The 20679-nt window shown below is 45.2% G+C and overlaps 2 protein-coding genes across 2 annotated transcripts; one reads left to right on the top strand and one right to left on the bottom strand.

The window, feature by feature from the left end:
• The first annotated feature begins 1027 nt into the window (after positions 1–1027).
• LOC123104379 (solute carrier family 35 member F1) lies at positions 1028–4597 on the top strand. Its single transcript, XM_044526214.1, has 11 exons — positions 1028–1237; positions 1735–1829; positions 2218–2275; positions 2398–2595; positions 2733–2809; positions 2895–2977; positions 3236–3287; positions 3666–3734; positions 3820–3906; positions 4053–4117; positions 4236–4597. Exons 1-11 carry the CDS (start codon positions 1117–1119, stop codon positions 4393–4395), a joined length of 1065 nt encoding a protein of 354 aa, XP_044382149.1. The 5' UTR covers positions 1028–1116; the 3' UTR covers positions 4396–4597.
• Positions 4598–4741: 144 nt separating this feature from the next.
• Positions 4742–6648, bottom strand: LOC123104380 (dolichol-phosphate mannose synthase subunit 3). Its single transcript, XM_044526215.1, has 4 exons — positions 6324–6648; positions 5656–5776; positions 5459–5566; positions 4742–5083 (listed from the first exon to the last, which is right to left on the bottom strand). Exons 2-4 carry the CDS (start codon positions 5755–5757, stop codon positions 5024–5026), a joined length of 270 nt encoding a protein of 89 aa, XP_044382150.1. The 5' UTR covers positions 5758–5776; positions 6324–6648; the 3' UTR covers positions 4742–5023.
• Positions 6649–20679: the final 14031 nt, after the last annotated feature.

Below are 20679 nucleotides of genomic sequence, written 5' to 3'. Positions count from 1 at the left end.
AATATAGTCTAAAATACACATAAACTGCAAATTTTCTTGTTTTATGACCTATATTTTTATTTTCTTATGTCAAATTTTACGTAGTGAATCAATAAGAATATAACTATTTGAATTCCACACGTAATTTAATTATGAAATGATCGTAAGATTACCTCGGGTGAAGAAAACTTATTCTGCATCCTGGGTGATGAATCGCGCTATTCGTCACCCTGGGTGAGGAATTGTTATTCTTCACCCCCTTTATTTTACCATCAATGCACCGTAATTTTACGTTCCGTAAGTTTTGTCTTATTTCCGACGCAAAAAAGGACCGTAAGAAAATATATAATCGCCGTTAAAAAATATTTTATGTTATGTAAAATTACAAACGTAAAAACATAGTCTAAAATACACATAAACTGCAAATTTTCTTGTTTTATGACCTATATTTTTATTTTCTTATGTCAAATTTTACGTAGTGAATCAATAAGAATGTAACTATTTGAATTCCACACGTAATTTAATTATGAAATGATCGTAAGATTACCTCGGGTGAAGAAAACTTATTCTGCACCCTGGATGATGAATAGCACTATATATATACTACTCTTTTCAAGAGAATTTAAAATATATGCAAATTTTCAAGAGAATTACTACTACATACTACTCCTTCGTCTCATAATATAAAAGCCTTTTTTACACTAACTAGTACTTCCTCTGTTTTTAAATATTTATCTTTTCAAATATTTCAAATGAACTGCCAAATACAGATGTATATAGACATATTTTAAAATATAGATTCACTCATTTTACTTCATATCTACTAGTTATTTATTGAAATCTCTAGAAATACAAATATTTGGGAGCGGAGGGAGTAGATGATTTTGCACGAACTCTGCTGGAAAGAGCTGCATTTCCGTGGGAACAAAACCAAAAAAACCGGCGGCTTTGTGCCACAGGCAGCGCATAGGGCCCACGAGACAGAGACGCTAACCAAGTCGCCCGTGTACATACATTAGCAAGCAGCTTTGTTGTTTAAGCCATCAGCCTGCTATACGACACGAGTGGGCGGACGGCGACGTTGGCGAAGAAGACGAGAGCAGGGCAGGCACCCAGCAACCAGCTAGCTAGCCGGCAATGGCGCTGCCGGCGCCGAGGTGGCTCCGGCGGGAGGTGCTCGTGGGGCTCGCGCTCGGGCAGTTCGTCTCGCTGCTTATCACCTCCACCGGCTTCTCCTCCTCCGAGCTCGCCCGCCGAGGTACGTGCGCGTTGCCGGACGGCTACTCCGCCGTCTACTCCGCAATGCCATTTTGCCTGGTCTACTTATGGATTATCTTGGTATTTGACATTAGTTAGGACCTAGCTTGACAGGGAATTGCCTCTGTCACCATTCATAATTTCGTGACAACATCTACTCCCTCTGTTCACTTTTGTAAGACGTTTAAGACAGCTGAAATTGAACTGTTTTAGGTGTTGTCTTAAAAGCATAAAACGTTTTACAAAAGTGAACGGAGGGAGTACTGAATTCTAGCACACCACTCTGAAAGAAACTCTGAACAAAAGGAAAAATTATTGGTTCCAGTTCTCATGTGTTTAGGCCAAAAAGGAAAAATTGTAGTGCAACACGAGCATTTATTTGGCTTATCGCTTATTCTCGTTTGCTTCTGTTCTCTGCTACCCTCTGTGAGCAAAAATGGAAGATGGTTAAACTGCGAGTGGAGGCTTGCAGTGTTATGATCATGCCTGCTTTTTCAGGCGTCAATGCGCCGACGTCGCAGTCCCTGCTGAACTACATCCTCCTCGCGCTTGTCTACGGAGGAATTATGATTTACAAACGGCAACTTCTGACGGTACGTATGGTGCCGCCTTTTACTGTCCAAAAGAGATGCTTCGATGCTAACTTGGTTCAGATTTTAATCCTGACAAGTGAATAACAGCCATAATTTGCTATACCCAGTTCTTATGCTCTAGTAAAATGAAATCTCCAAAAACCCAACTGGATTTTTCCTGATTTTCTGCGTGTGCGATGCGCGTTTAGTGCATCTTATCCCCCCTGTTGCCCAGGACAGGGATAGCTATGCATATTCTGATTCTGCTGCTCTTCACAAGTTGTTCATGCTGTTCCTTCATCACCAAGTTGTCCATGCGGCGAGACGCAACGACGCAAAAAATCGTGAATGTTCCTATCAGCAAAATCCCTGAAAACGAACGTTTTCTTCCACATTCTGTTTTCTGCAGGTGAAATGGTACTACTACTTGATCCTCAGCATCGTCGACGTGGAGGCTAACTACATCGGTACGACCAACGCAGCTACCGTTACTGAAATCAATGATATCTCAGTTCATCTAGTTTTTCATCACAATGGGTAATCAAGGCGCTGAAATTGGCTTTGCTTTTTAACTGTTCATTCATAAAAGTCGTGAAGGCTTACCAGTACACGTCCCTGACGAGCGTGATGCTCCTGGACTGCTGGGCGATCCCCTGCGTCCTCTTCCTCACCTGGATCTTCCTCAAGACGAAGTACGGGCTGAGGAAGCTGTTCGGCGTCGGGATCTGTGTGGCTGGCGTCGTGCTGGTGGTCTTCTCCGATGTGCACGCCTCTGAACGAAAATCAAGTAAGAACAATAATATCATATGGGAGTCTTCAGTCCTCACACAACTATCACAATTGAGGGGATTACGCCGCTGGTAGCTTACAGCTCCAACTCATGTAAATAGTTCTAACATTACATGATCTTGGAATGTCCTGCAGAAGGACCCAGCCCCTTGAAAGGTGATATGCTTGTCATCGCCGGGGCCACGCTTTACGCCGTCAGCAATGTCACCGAGGTATCAACAAAACGTCATCTGTCAGCCCAAGTGTATGTACATGGGTGGAAAATACATTGAAGGTTTGGTTTCTACAACATTTCAGGAGTATATTGTCAAGAAAAGCAGCAGGATTGAGGTGATGGCGATGCTAGGTGTTTTTGGAGCAATTATAAGTGGCATACAGATGTATCCTTTGGCTTATTGCAATCATGAACTGTACTTTCTTCGGTGGCGCTTCAACTTAATTTGACAGATAAGAGAAGAAACTGTATTTTGTTGGCAGTCAAGACACATCGAACTACATATATTGATGTGAGGACTGAGGACCAAGGAAGTAGTGAAACCGGAAAGTTTTAGGCTATAAACCTTACCGTTTTGTTGAACTTTCTGTTACCTAATATGCATTTTGGAAATTGGAATGCTACACCCTTGACATTACAACAGAAGCATACTTGAGCGGGAAGAACTTAGATCGACGGAATGGAATGCCAGCGCAGTGAGTCTCCTGAGCTTTAGTCATTCCAATTTGGGGTCATCAAACTGAACCAACCACAGTCATAGACAATTACAGGATTTCTTTTTTAGGGACAATTATTGTTTCTTTGTCTGAACTTTAGATTCTAACTAATAGTAGAGCACAGAGAAAATGAAGTATGAACTTGTTGGAATGTTGTTGGGCCATACAAAACCTTCCAAATCTTATCAGAGGTTGAATGTTAAGCATCTGTCATCCAACTGAAAACTTTGCTATATCCAAACTTCCAGTGGATGCCAGCAAATTTCAAGGCATTGCAGCATGCTATTAGAGATTCACCACGCCGATAATATGTAATCAAAATTATAGTTGTGACACTGACCTTCTGTATCCTTTCAGGTGCTCCCTTTTATTGGATTTGCACTAGCAATGTTCCTGTTCTACTCCACAGTGCCTATTATCCTGAAGGTAGATCACTATTCTCTTGTGGTCAAATTCATGACTGTCCTGAAATATTTTTGCTAGAGTTCAGTTCATATTTGATTTGTTTCAGATATGTGGCGCAACCATGCTGAACCTATCACTTCTGACCTCCGACATGTGGGCCGTTCTAATCCGTATCTTTGCTTACCATGAGAAGGTTTGTGCACACCCAATTCTATCTTGGGACAGGGGATTTTTTTTTTCAGATTCCTTCTTAAAATTGATTTGTTTACTGTGGAATTCACGCGTTTCAAACAAGGCCCTAACTGAACTGATGGGAGCAAAAAAATTGGGCATCTGCAGGTCGATTGGATGTACTTTGTTGCTTTTGCTGGCACTGCAATTGGTCTCATCATCTACTCATACAAGTACTGTTTTCTTCAGCTGATGCCCCCCCCCCCCGTAAACATTCATGATAGCTACTACCTGCATCTACCCTGACAGTGTCACAAGCTCACAACTGACCACTAGAACTATTGCAAGCAGGGGCTCCAGGGAGGCTGCCGAGGACACTGCACAGGTCGCAGGCGCAACTGACGAGGAGGCAGCGACAGAGAACCGCATGGCAGAGCGAGTTCCTGGTGCTGGAGAAGATGATGGACCAGACTCAAACAAGTCCCCGTCGGAAGCAGCTACCTCAAGGTAGCAGGTGACCGTCTGCTGCCAACTTGGCATGTGACTGAACATGTATAAAATAGGATTATGAGTTTTCACAGGTTCACTGCACAGGGTGTATACTGGTTCATTCTACAATTGTTATGTAAACATGGAGCAATAATGGTATTGGTAAAGGTTTTGTGATCTTTTGCTAATCATGAGTTGAGAACTTTGTCAAATTTGAAAAACTCAAGAAGTCATTCCAGATTTAGCAAATGAAGGATATCTGAACTGGACAGCAAATTCCGCATGCTGGGACTGAACCATCAAAGTAGCTCGCAATTCGAAGCATCACCAAAGATGATACTGCACAGAAAAAATTGATACACATCCAGTGATGAAAACCAGATTGTTAAATAGCAAACATGTCTGAACATTGATGGACTTGTTAACAAACCATTAATTAGCTATTTAGCTATTCTCACACTGTTTTCCTGACATAACTAATATCCTGACAAACCATCCACTGAACTAACAAAATGTAGAACTGTAACACGCCACTCACAAAGACTGCATTAGTAACAAATATCTAGACACAGTGAAATGTCATAATTTTTTCTATCCAGTATCCAGGAAGCTTCAAACTGGTCACGAAACATAAATCATTGGTATTGACCTCAATCAGAGCTCACATCAACACCTCTTTTTGATAGGAAATCCTTTGCCTCCATGATATCCTGCATAGTTGGTCGAGCTCAAAGAATTATAAATGGGAAGAAAAAACATGTGATGTACAGAAAACTTCAAAGTTTCAAGATCAGGTGGCTTGGTTTTCTTTGTAGTGACCATTATGAAAATTCATACAATGATACACATAAGGTACAAATAAACTTATGAAGTTTTCAGAGTTTGCCTTGTTTCCTTTCTGCATAATACCTTGAATCTCGTTATGCCAGCAGAAAACCAAGAGAAAAGATAATAGACAATGCACAGGTGTGGAACTAAAACAGGAAATAACAAAGGATGCAAGTTCTAGAGACTACTAGCTTTCAAAATGGAAATAAGACTGCAGACAAAAAGGAAAATTAGGCTGCTAGGACTACGTCAGCTACCTGCTGTAGTAATACCACTTCTTGAGGGCAGGTTGGGAAGAACATGAGCCCATATCCAACCATAAAAAGGCCATAGCATCCAAGCGCCACTACCAAGTAGATGGGAAGCTACAACAACAAAAGCCACAAGCAAACATCATAATTAAAAGGAGCATGTCTTCATGACATTAGGAGTGAAAATTTTTAATGTCACTCACCAACCAAGTAAAACTGCGAGGGACTGTCGAGGTTTCAAGGAGCGCAACCCAGACGGCGGAGATTGCCGCCAGCACCGCGATGATCTTGAATATGTGCTTCATCTAAAAATATAGCGCTCGTCTGCCATTAATCAAAAGAGCGAATGAGAACTAGCACGGCCAGTTTACGTCCTGATTTCCTAGAGCAGGCAGTAGGCCGTCAGGTAAACTGTAGCAGCATCTATTATATCTTCATATTTTGCCTACTGGCTGAACAGAGACTCTGACTTGTGTTACTGGAACATGTACAATACAGTTTCTAGGAAATATTTTTGATTAAGTTCCGAGCTAATTAATTAGATATATACCACCCGTACAGTACATAATTACATTGGATTATACATAAAGAAACTATACGCTGTAGCTATCTAGCAGAAATTCAATACATGTCTTGATTGTAAATCTAACACAGAAACAATTTTATGTGCTGCCCACTAGAACAGGATCATGAATCCAGCAACAATTGAGCACCAATGTTACTCCCTCTAGCTACAACCAGATCGAGAAATCGTACAGAAGCACTAATTCCATCAGAGGCAAAAGTACAGACGCTAGTACACCAGACGGATCCATCCAACCCAAGTTAACCAAGAATCAAGAGGAGACGGGGAAGGAGGGAGATCGCTTACGGGGCTGACGCCTGTGGACTGTGGCGGTGCTGACGGCGAGGAGCGAGATCTCGTCGACCTTGGCGTGGAAGACGGCGAGCTGCGACGAGGAGCCGAGGTTGAGGCGTCGGAGCTGGTTCGCGGGCGGAGGCGAGGGCGACTCCGAACCCGCGCTGGATCCGCGTGTGGCTGCCCGGCTCGTACAGCGCTGGCGTCTCCCCGCGGCCGGCGACCGATGTGCAGAGGTGGTTGTCCGGGACGGGGCGACGGCGGCGAGGCCTTCTGGGCTCTGCTCGCTGCTGGGCCGGGCCTGCGTGAGACGGATGCTATCTGAGCCCACGGGCTCAGACCGCTGCGGAGTCGTCCGGATTGAGCCCCTATTCTCTGTATTGTAGAAACACAGATTGAAAGAGGTAGGGTAGAAGCACTTGCTGTAACTTTGGGTTATAACAATAGTTTCGCTATAGATAGCCAAGGGAGGAGTGGAGGCATTGGTATTTTTTGAAACAACTCAATAAAAATGGAGATTTTGGGTTACTCTGTTTACCATATTGATTGCTCGATCCAAGAACCCGGAAAAGATCCGTGGCGTCTTACTTGTGTGTACGGGGAAGCGCAAACTCATATGAGACACCAAACGTGGACAGTGCTGAAAAATATTAGTAGCCTAAGCGCCCTGCCATGGCTTTGCATCGGTGATTTTAATGAGGTCCTACATCCGGATGAACACGAAGGGGTGGGACAACGCAGCAACGCCCAGATTCAGGGTTTTCGAGACACTATTGACGTGTGCATGTTGATGGATTTGGGGTATAGAGGCCGCTTCTGGACTTTCGAGAAGAGAGTGGCCGGCGGCACTTTTACCCGTGTCAGATTGGATAGGGCCCTGGGGTCGGCGGAGTGGAGTGCCCAGTTTCCACTAGCAAGCTTGTCCCATCTAACAGCTGCAACATCGGACCATTGCCCTATTTTCTTGGAGATAAACGACAGTAATACGCCTCCGGGACGAAAAGATTTTCGGTATGAGACCATGTGGGAAACTCACGAGAATTGGCAGGAAACCATCATGGAAAAATGGAGCTCCAAACATTCGGGACACACCGTCGCGGAGATTAGACGCAAACTGGCTGGCCTAGCTACAGATCTGTCAAGATGGAACCGGGATACTTTTGGCAGCGTGCGGAAGGAAATACGAGCATTAAAGGTAGAGTTGGACCGCTTGCGTGGAGACCCATCGCGGACTGGACCTTCACATGTGGAAATAAAAATTAATGACAAACTGGTGGAGCTGTACCACCGGGAGGAGTTGATGTGGCGACAAAGGTCCAGGATCGAGTGGCTTGCTGCGGGAGATAAGAACACACGGTTTTTTCATCTTCGAGCCAGTATCCGACGCAAAAATAATATGGTTAAGGCTTTGGCATGTTCATTGGGAGTGCTCATCGATGATCCAGGAGAGCTAAGAGAGATGGTTAAGGACTTTTACCAAACTTTGTACACATCAGAAGGAGTCATTGGGCTACAGGAAGTTATGGCGCATGTCCCTGTTAAGGTGACGACAGGTATGAATGAGACTCTTTGTGCTCCGTACACGAACGAAGAGGTAAAGATGGCTCTTTTCCAAATGTTTCCAACGAAGTCACCAGGACCGGATGGGTTCCCGGCTCATTTTTACCAGAGACACTGGCCCATATGCAGAGAGGAGATCACGAGAGCGGTCCTCAGAATTGTTAGAGGGGAGGAAAGTGCGGAGAGTATTAATGATACTGTTTTGGTGCTAATACCAAAGGTAATGAACCCAACTCTGCTATCTCAGTTTCGTCCAATAAGCTTGTGCAATGTCCTATACAAGATTGCTTCAAAGGTGGTGGTGAACAGACTAAAGCAAATACTCCCTGACATCATCTCTGAGGAACAATCAGCGTTCGTCCCGGGAAGGCTAATTACAGACAATATCATATGTGCATATGAGTGTCTACATTTTATGAAGCGGTCTAGAGCAAAGACTAATAGCACATGTGCTCTCAAGCTGGATATGATGAAAGCATATGATCGTTTGGAATGGCCATATTTGAGGGCTATTATGGCCAAGCTGGGAATTGCACAGACATGGATTGACATAGTGATGAATATGGTATCTTCTGTTTCTTTCTCAGTTCTTTTCAATGGAGAGAAATTAGAGCAGTTCAAGCCTACAAGAGGCATTCGACAGGGAGACCCTATCTCACCTTACCTGTTTTTGATTGCAGCGGAGGGCCTTTCGTGCCTTTTAAAATCTTGTTCTCAGTCATCAGTGCTTGGAGGAATCAAGGTGGCACCAACGGCCCCGGCCGTAAACCACCTCTTGTTTACAGATGACAGCCTGCTGTTTTTTAAAGCAAGTGTTGAGGGTGCGGAAGCGGTGTCAAACCTATTGAATTCTTATTGTGGAGCCTCGGGTCAGCGAGTAAACAATGATAAGTTCACAATCTTCTTTAGTAGAGGATGTCCGCAGACTACTCGTGACAGTGTGAAACTAGCTGTCCAAGTCCATAAAGAATCGTTAAGTGACAAATATTTGGGGATGCCAACAGATGTGGGTCACTCAAAGAATGGCACTTTCAAATATCTTCGAGACCGTGTATGGGAGAAGGTCAAGGGGTGGATGGAGAAGCTCCTTTCTGCAGCGGGGAAGGAAGTCTTAATCAAATCTGTTGCTCAGGCAATCCCGGTTTACTCTATGGCCTGCTTCAGGTTACCAAGGGGGCTTTGTGAAAACATTACATCCACCATAAGGCAGTTCTGGTGGGGCAGTAAGCAAGGCAAGAGAAAACCAGCATGGGTATCATGGGAGATCATGACAAGACCTAAATACATGGGAGGCTTGGGGTTCCGCAATCTCGAGATCTTTAATCTTGCTTTACTGGCGAGGCAAGCATGGAGAGTGATAAACAATCCGAACACACTTAGCTCTTTAATCCTGAAGGCCACATATTTTCCTAACACAGGGCTGCTTGAGGCCGAGCTGGGTGCGCACCCTTCACAGATTTGGCGTGCTATTATTGATGGAAGAGATATAATGAAGCAAGGAGTCATAAGGAGGATCGGGACGGGAGAGAGCACGATGATCTGGGAACACAATTGGATCCCGCGGCAGGAATTTCTGAGGCCTATAACCTCGTTGGTTGCCAATCCTCCCACCCGAGTGCATGAGCTGATCGACCAAACAACGTCTACATGGAGAGTGGATCTGGTTGGCATGGTGTTTATTCCCATTGATGCGGAAGCCATACTCAAGATTCCCTTATGTACAAGGTGTTGGGGAACGTTGCAGAAAACAAAAAATTTCCTACGGTTTCACCAAGATCCATCTATGAGTTCATCTAGCAACGAGTGATTGGATTGCATCTACATACCTTTGTAGATCACGCGCGGAAGCGTTCAAAGAACGGGGATGAAGAAGTCGTACTCGACGTGATCCAAATCACCGGAGATCCTAGCGCCGAACGGACGGTACCTCCGTGTTCAACACACGTACGGTCAGCATGATGTCTCCTCCTTCTTGATCCAGCAAGGGGGAGGAGAGGTTGATGAAGATCCAGCAGCACGACGGCGTGGTGGTGGATGCAGGGCGTCACCGCAGCAGGGCTTCGCCGTTATACTGCGAGAGGGAGAGGTGTAGCAGGGGAGAGGGAGGCGCCAAGACACAAGGGTGCGACTGCCCCTCCCTCCCCCCCCCCTTTATATAGGCCCCCTAGGGGGGCGCCGGCCCTAGAAGATGGGAACTCCTAGGGGGGCGGCGACCAAGGGGTGGAGTGCCCCCCAAGCCAGGTGGGGCGCCCCCCACCCTAGGGTTCCCAACCCTAGGCGCATGGGGTGGGCCAAGGGGGGCGCGCCAGCCCACTATGGGCTGGTTCCCCTCCCCACTTTGGCCCATAGGGCCCTCCGAGATGGGTGGCCCCACCCGGTGGACCCTCGGGACCCTTCCGGTGGTCCCGGTACAATACCGGTGACCCCAAAACTCTCCCGATGGCCGAAACTGCACTTCCTATATATAATTCTTCACCTCCGGACCATTCCGGAACTCCACGTGACGTCCAGGATCTCATCCGGGACTCCGAACAACTTTCGGGTTACTGCATATTCATATCTCTACAACCCTAGCGTCACCGAACCTTAAGTGTGTAGACCCTACGGGTTCGGGAGACATGTAGACATGACCGAGACGGCTCTCTGGTCAATAACCAACAGCGGGGTCTAGATACCCATGTTGGATCCCACATGCTCCTCGATGATCTCATCGGATGAACCACGATGTCGAGGATTCAAGCAATCCCGTATACAATTCCCTTTGTCAATCGGTATGTTACTTGCCCGAGATTCGATCATCGGTATCCCAATACCTCGTTCAATCTCGTTACCGGCAAGTCACTTTACTCGTACCGTAATGCATGATCCCGTGACCAGACACTTGGTCACTTTGAGCTCATTATGATGATGCATTACCGAGTGGGCCCAGAGATACCTCTCCGTCATACGGAGTGACAAATCCCAGTCTTGATCCGTGTCAACCCAACAGACACTTTCGGAGATACCCGTAGTATACCTTTATAGTCACCCAGTTACGTGGTGACGTTTGGTACACCCAGAGCACTCCTACGGTATCCGGGAGTTACACGATCTCATGGTCTAAGGAAAAGATACTTGACATTGGAAAAACTCTAGCAAACGAACTATACAATCTTGTGCTATGTTTAGGATTGGGTCTTGTCCATCACATCATTCTCCTAATGATGTGACCCCGTTATCAATGACATCCCCATGTCCATAGCCAGGAAACCATGACTATCTGTTGATCAACGAGCTAGTCAACTAGAGGCTCACTAGGGACACATTGTGGTCTATGTATTCACACATGTATTACGATTTCCGGATAATACAATTAAAGCATGAACAATAGACAATTATCATGAACAAGGAAATATAATAATCATTTTATTATTGCCTCTAGGGCATATTTCCAACAGTCTCCCACTTGCATTAGAGTCAATCATCTAGTTACATTGTGATGAATCGAACACCCATGGAATTCTGGTGTTGATCATGTTTTGCTCTAGGGAGAGGTTTAGTCAACGGATCTGCTACATTCAGGTCCGTATGTACTTTACAAATCTCTATGTCTCCATTTTGAACACTTTCACGAATGGAGTTGAAGCGACACTTGATATGCCTGGTCTTCCTGTGAAACCCGGGCTCCTTGGCAAGGGCAATAGCTACAGTGTTGTCACAGAAGAGAGTCATCGGGCCCGACGCATTGGGTATGACTCCTAGGTCGGTAATGAACTCCTTCACCCAGACTACTTCGTGTGCTGCCTCCGAGGCTGCCATGTACTCCGCTTCACATGTAGATCCCGCCACAACGCTTTGCTTGCAACTGCACCAGCTTACTGCCCCACCATTCAAAATATACACATATCCGGTTTGTGACTTAGAGTCATCCAGATCCGTGTCGAAGCTAGCGTCGATGTAACCCTTTACGACGAGCTCTTCGTCACCTCCATAAACGAGAAACATTTCCTTAGTCCTTTTCAGGTACTTCAGGATATTCTTGACCGCTGTCCAGTGTTCCTTGCCGGGATTACTTTGGTACCTACCTACCAAACTTACGGCAAGGTTTACATCAGGTCTGGTACACAGGATGGCATACATAATAGAACCTATGGCTGAGGCATAGGGGATGACACTCATCTCTTCTATTTCTTCTGCCGTGGTCGGACATTGAGCCGAGCTCAATTTCACACCTTGCAACACAGGCAAGAACCCCTTCTTAGACTGATCCATATTGACCTTCTTCAATATCTTATCTAGGTATGTGCTTTGTGAAAGACCTATGAGGCGTCTTGATCTATCTCTATAGATCTTGATGCCTAATATATAAGCAGCTTCTCCAAGGTCCTTCATTGAAAAACTCTTATTCAAGTAGGCCTTAATGCTGTCCAAAAGCTCTATATCATTTCCCATCAAAAGTATGTCATCTACATATAATATGAGAAATGCTACAGAGTGTTGGAAATATGCCCTAGAGGCAATAATAAATTGGTTATTATTATATTTCCTTGTTCATGATAATCCTTTATTATCCATGCTAGAATTGTATTGATAGGAAACTCAGATACATGTGTGGATACATAGACAACACCATGTCCCTAGTAAGCCTCTAGTTGACTAGCTTGTTGATCAATAGATGGTTACGGTTTCCTGACCATGGACATTGGATGTCGTTGATAACGGGATCACATCATTGGGAGAATGATGTGATGGACAAGACCCAATCCTAAGCCTAGCACAAAGATCGTGTAGTTCGTATGCTAAAGCTTTTCTAATGTCAAGTATCATTTCCTTAGACCATGAGATTGTGCAACTCCCGGATACTGTAGGAATACTTTGGGTGTGCCAAACTTCACAACGTAACTGGGTGGCTATAAAGGTACACTACAGGTATCTCCGAAAGTGTCTGTTGGGTTGGCACGAATCGAGACTGGGATTTGTCACTCCGTGTGACGGAGAGGTATCTCTGGGCCCACTCGGTAGGACATCATCATAATGTGCACAATGTGATCAAGGAGTTGATCACGGGATGATGTGTTACGGAACGAGTAAAGAGACTTGCCGGTAACGAGATTGAACAAGGTATCGGGATACCAACGATCGAATCTCAGGCAAGTACAATACCGCTAGACAAAGGGAATTGAATACGGGATTGATCGAATCCTTGACATCATGGTTCATCCGATGAGATCATCATGGAACATGTGGGAGCCAGCATGGGTATCCAGATCCTGCTGTTGGTTATTGACCGGAGAGTCATCTCGGTCATGTCTGCATGTCTCCCGAACCCGTAGGGTATACAGACTTAAGGTTCGATGACGCTAGGGTTATAGGGAATAGATATACGTGGTTACCGAATGTTGTTCGGAGTCCCGGATGAGATCCCGGACGTCACGAGGAGTTCCGGAATGGTCTGGAGGTAAAGATTTATATATGGGAAGTCCTGTTTTTGTCACCGGAAAAGTTTCGGGTTTTATCGGTAACGTACCGGGACCACCGGGAGGGTCCCGGGGGTCCACCAAGTGGGGCCACCAGCCCCGGAGGCTTGCATGGGCCAAGAGTGGGAAGGGACCAGCCCCTGAGTGGGCTGGTGCGCCTCCCACAAGGCCCAAGGCGCATCTAGGAGGAGAAGGGGGAAACCCTAGGCGCAGATGGGCCTAAGGCCCACCCTAGGGCGCGCCCCCCTCTCCCCCTCTTGGCCGCCCCCCTCCATCCCATCTAGGCTGCCGCCCCCCTAGGGGTGGGAACCCTAGAGGGGGCGCACCCTCCTCCCCTTCTCCTATAAATAGTGGGGGTTTTGGGCTACCCAAGACACACGATTTGATCTCTCCCTGGCGCAACCCTACCTCTCTCCTCCTCGTCTCTTGCGGTGCTTGGCGAAGCCTTGCTGGAGTACCACGCTCCTCCACCACCACCACGCCGTTGTGCTGCTACTGGATGGAGTCTTCCTCAACCTCTCCCTCTCTCCTTGCTGGATCAAGGCATGGGAGATGTCACCGGGCTGTACGTGTGTTGAACGCGGAGGTGCCATCCGTTCGGTACTAGGATCTCCGGTGATTTGGATCATGACGAGTACGACTCCTTCAACCCGTTCTCTTGAACGCTTCCGCATAGCGATCTACAAGGGTATGTAGATGCACTCTCCTTCCCCTCGTTGCTGGTTTCTCCATAGATAGATCTTGGTGACACGTAGGAAAAGTTTGAATTTCTGCTACGTTCCCCAATAGTGGCATCATGAGCTAGGTCTATGCGTAGTTTCTATGCACGAGTAGAACACAAAGCAGTTGTGGGCGTTGATTTTGTCAATTTACTTGCCGTTACTAGTCTTATCTTGATTCGGCGGCATCGTGGGATGAAGCGGCCCGGACCGACCTTACACGTACTCTTACGTGAGACTGGTTCCACCGACTGACATGCACTAGTTGCATAAGGTGGCTAGCGGGTGACTGTCTCTCCCACTTTAGTCGGATTGGATTCGATGAAAAGGGTCCTTATGAAGGGTAAATAGAAATTGGCATATCACGTTGTGGTTTTAGCGTAGGTAAGAAACGTTCTTGCTAGAAACCTATAGCAGCCACATAAAAACTTGCAACAACAATTAGAGGGCGTCTAACTTGTTTTTGCAGCAAGTGTTTTGTGATGTGATATGGCCAAAGGATGTGATGAATGATATATATGTGATGTATGAGATCATGTTCTTGTAATAGGAATCACGACTTGCATGTCGATGAGTATGACAACCGGCAGGAGCCATAGGAGTTGTCTTTATTTTTTGTATGACCTGCGTGTCATTGAGAAACGCCATGTAAATTACTTTACTTTATTGCTAAACGTGTTAGCCATAGTAGTAGAAGTAATAGTTGGCGAGCAACTTCATGGAGACACGATGATGGAGATCATGATGATGGAGATCATGGTGTCATGCCGGTGACAACGATGATCATGGAGCCCCGAAGATGGAGAGCAAAAGGAGCAAAAATGATATTGGCCATATCATGTCACTTTTTGATTGCATTTGATGTTTATCATGTTTATACATCTTATTTGCTTAGAACGACGGTAGTAAATAAGATGATCCCTCATTAAAATTTCAAGAAAGTGTTCCCCCTAACTGTGCACCGTTGCAAAAGTTCGTCGTTTCGAAGCAGCACGTGATGATCGGGTGTGATAGATTCTTACATTCACATACAACGGGTGTAAGCCAGATTTACACACGCGAAACACTTAGGTTGACTTGACGAGCCTAGCATGTACAGACATGGCCTCGGAACACAAGAGACCGAAAGGTCGAGCATGAGTCGTATGGTAGATACGATCAACATGAAGATGTTCACCGATGATGACTAGTCCGTCTCACGTGATGATCGGACATGGCCTAGTTGACTCGGATCATGTAATCACTTAGATGACTAGAGGGATGTCTATCTGAGTGGGAGTTCATAAGATGAACTTAATTATCCTGAACATAGTCAAAAGGTCTTCGCAAATTATGTCGTAGCTCGCACTTCAGTTCTACTATTTAGATATGTTCTTAGAGAAAATTTAGTTGAAAGATGATAGTAGCAATTATGCGGACTAGGTCCGTAAACTGAGGATTGTCCTCATTGCTTCATGGAAGGCTTATGTCCTTAATGCACCGCTCAGTGTGCTGAACCTCGAACGTCGTCTGTGGATGTTGCGAACATCTGACATACACATTTTGAGAACTACGTGATAGTTCAGTTAAACGATTTAGAGTTGAGGCACCAAAGACGTTTTGAAACATCGCGAAACATATGAGATGTTTCGAGGGCTGAAATTGGGATTTCAGGCTCGTGCCCACGTCAAGAGGTATAAGACCTCCGAAGATTTCTTAGCCTGCAAACTAAGTGAGAAAATCTCAATTGTTGAGCTTGTGCTCAGATTGTCTGAGTACAACAATCATTTGAATCGAGTGGGAGTTGATCTTCCAGATGGGATAGTGATATTTCTCCGAAGTCATTACCACCAAGCTGCTAGAGCTTCGTGATGAACTATAATATATCAGGGACATATATGATGATCCTTGAGATATTCGCGATGTTTGACACCACAAAAGTAGAAATCAAGAAGGAGCATCAATTGTTGATGGTTAGTGAAACCACTAGTTTCAAGAAGGGCAAGGGCAAGAAGGGATACTTCATGAAACGGCAATTCAGCTGCTGCTCTAGTGGAGAAACCCAAGGTTGAACCCAAACCCGAGACTGAGTGCTTCTGTAATAAGGGGAACAGCCACTGGAGCAGAATTACCCTAGATACTTGGTAAATGAGAAGGCTGGCAAGGTCGATAGAAGTATATTGGATGTACATTGTGTTAATGTGTACTTTACTAGTACTCCTAGTAGCACCATGGTATTAGATACCGGTTCGGTTGCTAAATGTTAGTAAACTCGAAATAAAAGGCTGCGGAGTAAACGGAGACTAGCTAAAGGTGAGCTGGCAATATGTGTTGGAAGTTTTTCCAAGCTTGATGTGATCAAGCATCGCACGCTCCCTCTACCATCGAGATTGGTGTTTGCGTTGAGCATATACATGATTGGATTATGTCTATCGCAATACGGTTATTCATTTAAGGAGAGTAATGGTTACTCTGTTTATTTGAATAATACCTTCAATGGTCTTGCACCTAAAATGAATGGTTTGTTGAATCTAGATCGTAGTGATACACATGTTCATGCCAAAAGATATAAGATAGTAATGATAGTACCACCTACTTGTGGCACTGCCACATAAGTCATATCGGTATAAAACGCATGAAGAAGCTCCATGTTGATGGATCTTTGGGCTCACTCATTTTGAAGAGTTTGAGACATGCGAACCATGTCTATTGGTGTATATGCATGAAGAAACTCCATGCAAATGGACCGTTTGGACTCACTTGGTTTTGAATCACTTGAGACATGCAAATCATACCACATGGGCAAGATGACTAAAAGCCTCGTTTTCGGTAAAATGGAACTAGAAAGCAACTTGCTGGAAGTAATACATTTTGATGTGTGCAGTCCAATGAGTGCTGAGGCGTGCAGTGGATATCGTTATGTTCTTACTTCATAGATGATTTGAGTAGATGTTGAGTATATTTACTTGATGAATCACGAGTCTAAATTATTGAAAGGTTCAAGTAATTTCAGGGTAAAGTTGAAAGATCGTCGTGACAAGAGGATAAAAGATCTATGATATGATCATAGAGATGAATATCTGAATTACGAGTTTGGCATAGAATTAAGACATTGTGGAAATTGTTTCACAACTAATATAGCCTGGAACACCATAGTGTGATGGTGTGTCCGAACATCATAACTGCACCCTATTGGATATGATGCATACCATGATGTCTCTTATCAAATTACCACGATAGTTTATGGGTTAGGCATTAGAGACAACCACATTCACTTTAAATAGGGCACCACGTAATTCCGATGAGATGACACCATATGAACTATGGTTTAGAGAAACCTAAGCTGTCATTTCTTAAAAGTTTGGGGCTGCGACGCTTATGTGAAAAAGTTTCAGGCTGATAAGCTTGAACCCAAAGCGGATAAATGCATCTTCATAGGACACCCAAAACAGTTGGGTATACCTCCTATCTCAGATCCAAAAGCAATAAGGGATTGTTTCTAGAATCGGGTCCTTTCTCGAGGAAAAGTTTCTCTCGAAAGAATTGAGTGGGAGGATGGTGGAGACTTGACGAGGTTATTGAACCGTCTCTTCAACTAGTGTGTGGCAGGGCACATGGAGTTGTTCCTATGGCACCTACATCAATTGAAGTAGAAGCTTATGATAGTGATCATGAAACTTCAGATCAAGTCACTACCAAACCTTGTGGGATGACAAGGATGCGTACTACTTCAGAGTGATACGTGATCCTGTCTTGGAAGTCATGTTGCTAGACAACAATGAACCTACGAGCTATGGAGAAGCGATGGTGGGCCCGGATTCCGATAAATGGCTCGAGGCCATAAAATCCGAGAGAGGATCCATGTATGAAAAACAAAGTGTAGACTTGGCAGAACGGCTCGATGGTCGTAAGGCTGTTGAGTACAGATGGATTTTAAAAGGAAGACGGACAATGATGGTAAGTATCACCATTAAGAAAGCTTGACTTGTCGTTAAGATTTTTTCCGACAAGTTCAAGGAGTTGACTATGATGAGACTTTCTCACTCGTAGCGATGCTAAGAGTCTGTTGGAATTATATTAGCGATTACTGCATTATTTATGAAATCTTGCAGATAGGATGTCAAAACATTGTTTCCTCGATGACTTTCTTGAGGAAAGGTTGTATGTGATACAACCGGAAGGTTTTGTCAATCCTGAAAGATGCTAATAAGTATGCAAAGCTCCAGAAATCCTTCTAAGGACTGGAGTAAGCATCTCGGAGTTGGAATGTATGCTTTGATGAGATTATCAAAGTTTTTGGGTGTATACAAAGTTTATGAGAAACTTGTATTTCCAAAGAAGTGAGTGGGGGCACTATAGAATTTCTGATGACTATATGTTGTTGACACATTGTGGATCAGAAATGACGTAGAATTTCTGGAAAGCATATAGGGTTATTTGGAAAGTGTTTTTCAATGGAAAGCCTGGATTTAGCTACTTGAACATTGAGCATCAAGATCTATAAGGATAGATCAAAACACTTAATGGTACTTTCAAATGAGCACATACCTTGACATGATCTTGAAGGTGTTCAAGATGGATCAGTCAAAGAAGGAGTTCTTGCCTGAGTTGTAAGGTATGAAGTTAAGACTTAAAGCTCGACCACGGCAGAAGAAAGAGAAAGGACGAATGTCGTCCCCTATGCTTTTGTCATAGGCTCTATACAGTATGCCATGCTGAGTACCGCACTTGTGCCTTGCCACATGTCTGGCAAGAGGGTACAAAGGTGATCCAGGAGTGGATCACTAGATGGCGGTCAAAATTGTCCTTGGAGTAATAAGGACATGTTTCTTGATTATGGAGGTGATAAAGAGTTTGGTGTAAAGGGTTACATCGATGTAAGCTTTAACACCTATCCGAATGACTCTGAGTAGCAAACCGGATACGTATAGTGGAGCAACCATTTGGAATAGCTCCAAGTGGAGCGTGGAAGCAGCATTTATAATATGACCTAGAGATTTGCGAAGTACATACGGATCTGAATGCCGCAGACCCGTTGACTGAAACCTCTCTCACAAGCATAACATGATCAAACCCAGAACTCTTGGGTCTTAGTCACATGGGGATGTGACCTTGAGTGTTAATCACATATCGATGTGAACTAGATTATTGACTCTAGTGCAAGTGGGAAACTGTTGGAAATATGCCCTAGAGGCAATAATAAATTGGTTATTATTATATTTCCTTGTTCATGATAATCGTTTATTATCCATGCTAGAATTGTATTGATAGGAAACTCAGATACATGTGTGGATACATAGACAACACCATGTCCCTAGTACGCCTCTAGTTGACTAGCTCGTTGATCAATAGATGGTTACGTTTCCTGACCATGGACATTGGATGTCGTTGATAACGGGATCACATCATTGGGAGAATGATGTGATGGACAAGACCCAATCCTAAGCCTAGCACAAAGATCGTGTAGTTCGTATGCTAAAGCTTTTCTAATGTCAAGTATCATTTCCTTAGACCATGAGATTGTGCAACTCCCGGATACCGTAGGAATACTTTGGGTGTGCCAAACTTCACAACGTAACTGGGTGGCTATAAAGGTACACTATAGGTATCTCCGAAAGTGTCTGTTGGGTTGGCACGAATCGAGACTGGGATTTGTCACTCCGTGTGACGGAGGGGTATCTCTGGGCCCACTCGGTAGGACATCATCATAATGTGCACAATGTGATCAAGGAGTTGATCACGGGATGATGTGTTACGGAACGAGTAAAGAGACTTGCCGGTAACGAGATTGAACAAGGTATCGGGATACCAACGATCGAATCTCAGGCAAGTACAATACCGCTAGACAAAGGGAATTGAATACGGGATTGATTGAATCCTTGACATCGTGGTTCATCCGATGAGATCATCGTGGAACATGTGGGAGCCAACATGGGTATCTAGATCCCCCTGTTGGTTATTGACCGGAGAGTCATCTCGGTCATGTCTGCATGTCTCCCGAACCCGTAGGGTCTACACACTTAAGGTTCGATGACGCTAGGGTTATAGGGAATAGATATACGTGGTTACCGAATGTTGTTCGGAGTCCCAGATGAGATCCAGGACGTCACGAGGAGTTCCGGAATGGTCCGGAGGTAAAGATTTATATATGGGAAGTCCTGTTTTTGTCACCGGACGGGTTTTATCGGTAACATACCGGGACCACCGGGAGGGTCCCGGGGTCCACCAAGTGGGGCCACTAGCCCCGGAGGCTTGCATGAGCCAAGAGTGGGAAGGGACCGGCCCCTGAGTGGGCTGGTGCGCCTCCCACAAGGCCCAAGGCGCAGCTAGGAGGAGAAGGGGGAAACCCTAGGCGCAGATGGGCCTAAGGCCCACCCTAGGGCGCGCCCCCCTCTCCCCCTCTTAGCCGCCCCCTCCATCCCATCTAGGGCTGCCGCCCCCCTAGGGGTGGGAACCCTAGAGGGGGCGCACCCTCCTCCCCTTCTCCTATAAATAGTGGGGGTTTTGGGCTGCCCAAGACACACGATTTGATCTCTCCCTGGCGCAGCCCTACCTCTCTCCTCCTCGTCTCTTGCGGTGGTTGGCGAAGCCCTGCTGGAGTACCACGCTCCTCCACCACCACCACGCCGTTGTGCTGCTACTGGATGGAGTCTT

Source organism: Triticum aestivum, chromosome 5A (genome assembly GCF_018294505.1).
Source record: "Triticum aestivum cultivar Chinese Spring chromosome 5A, IWGSC CS RefSeq v2.1, whole genome shotgun sequence".
Lineage (NCBI taxonomy): Eukaryota > Viridiplantae > Streptophyta > Magnoliopsida > Poales > Poaceae > Triticum > Triticum aestivum.
Note: the sequence above shows the minus strand (reverse complement) of the source record. Positions and strands in the feature narration are given on the sequence as shown.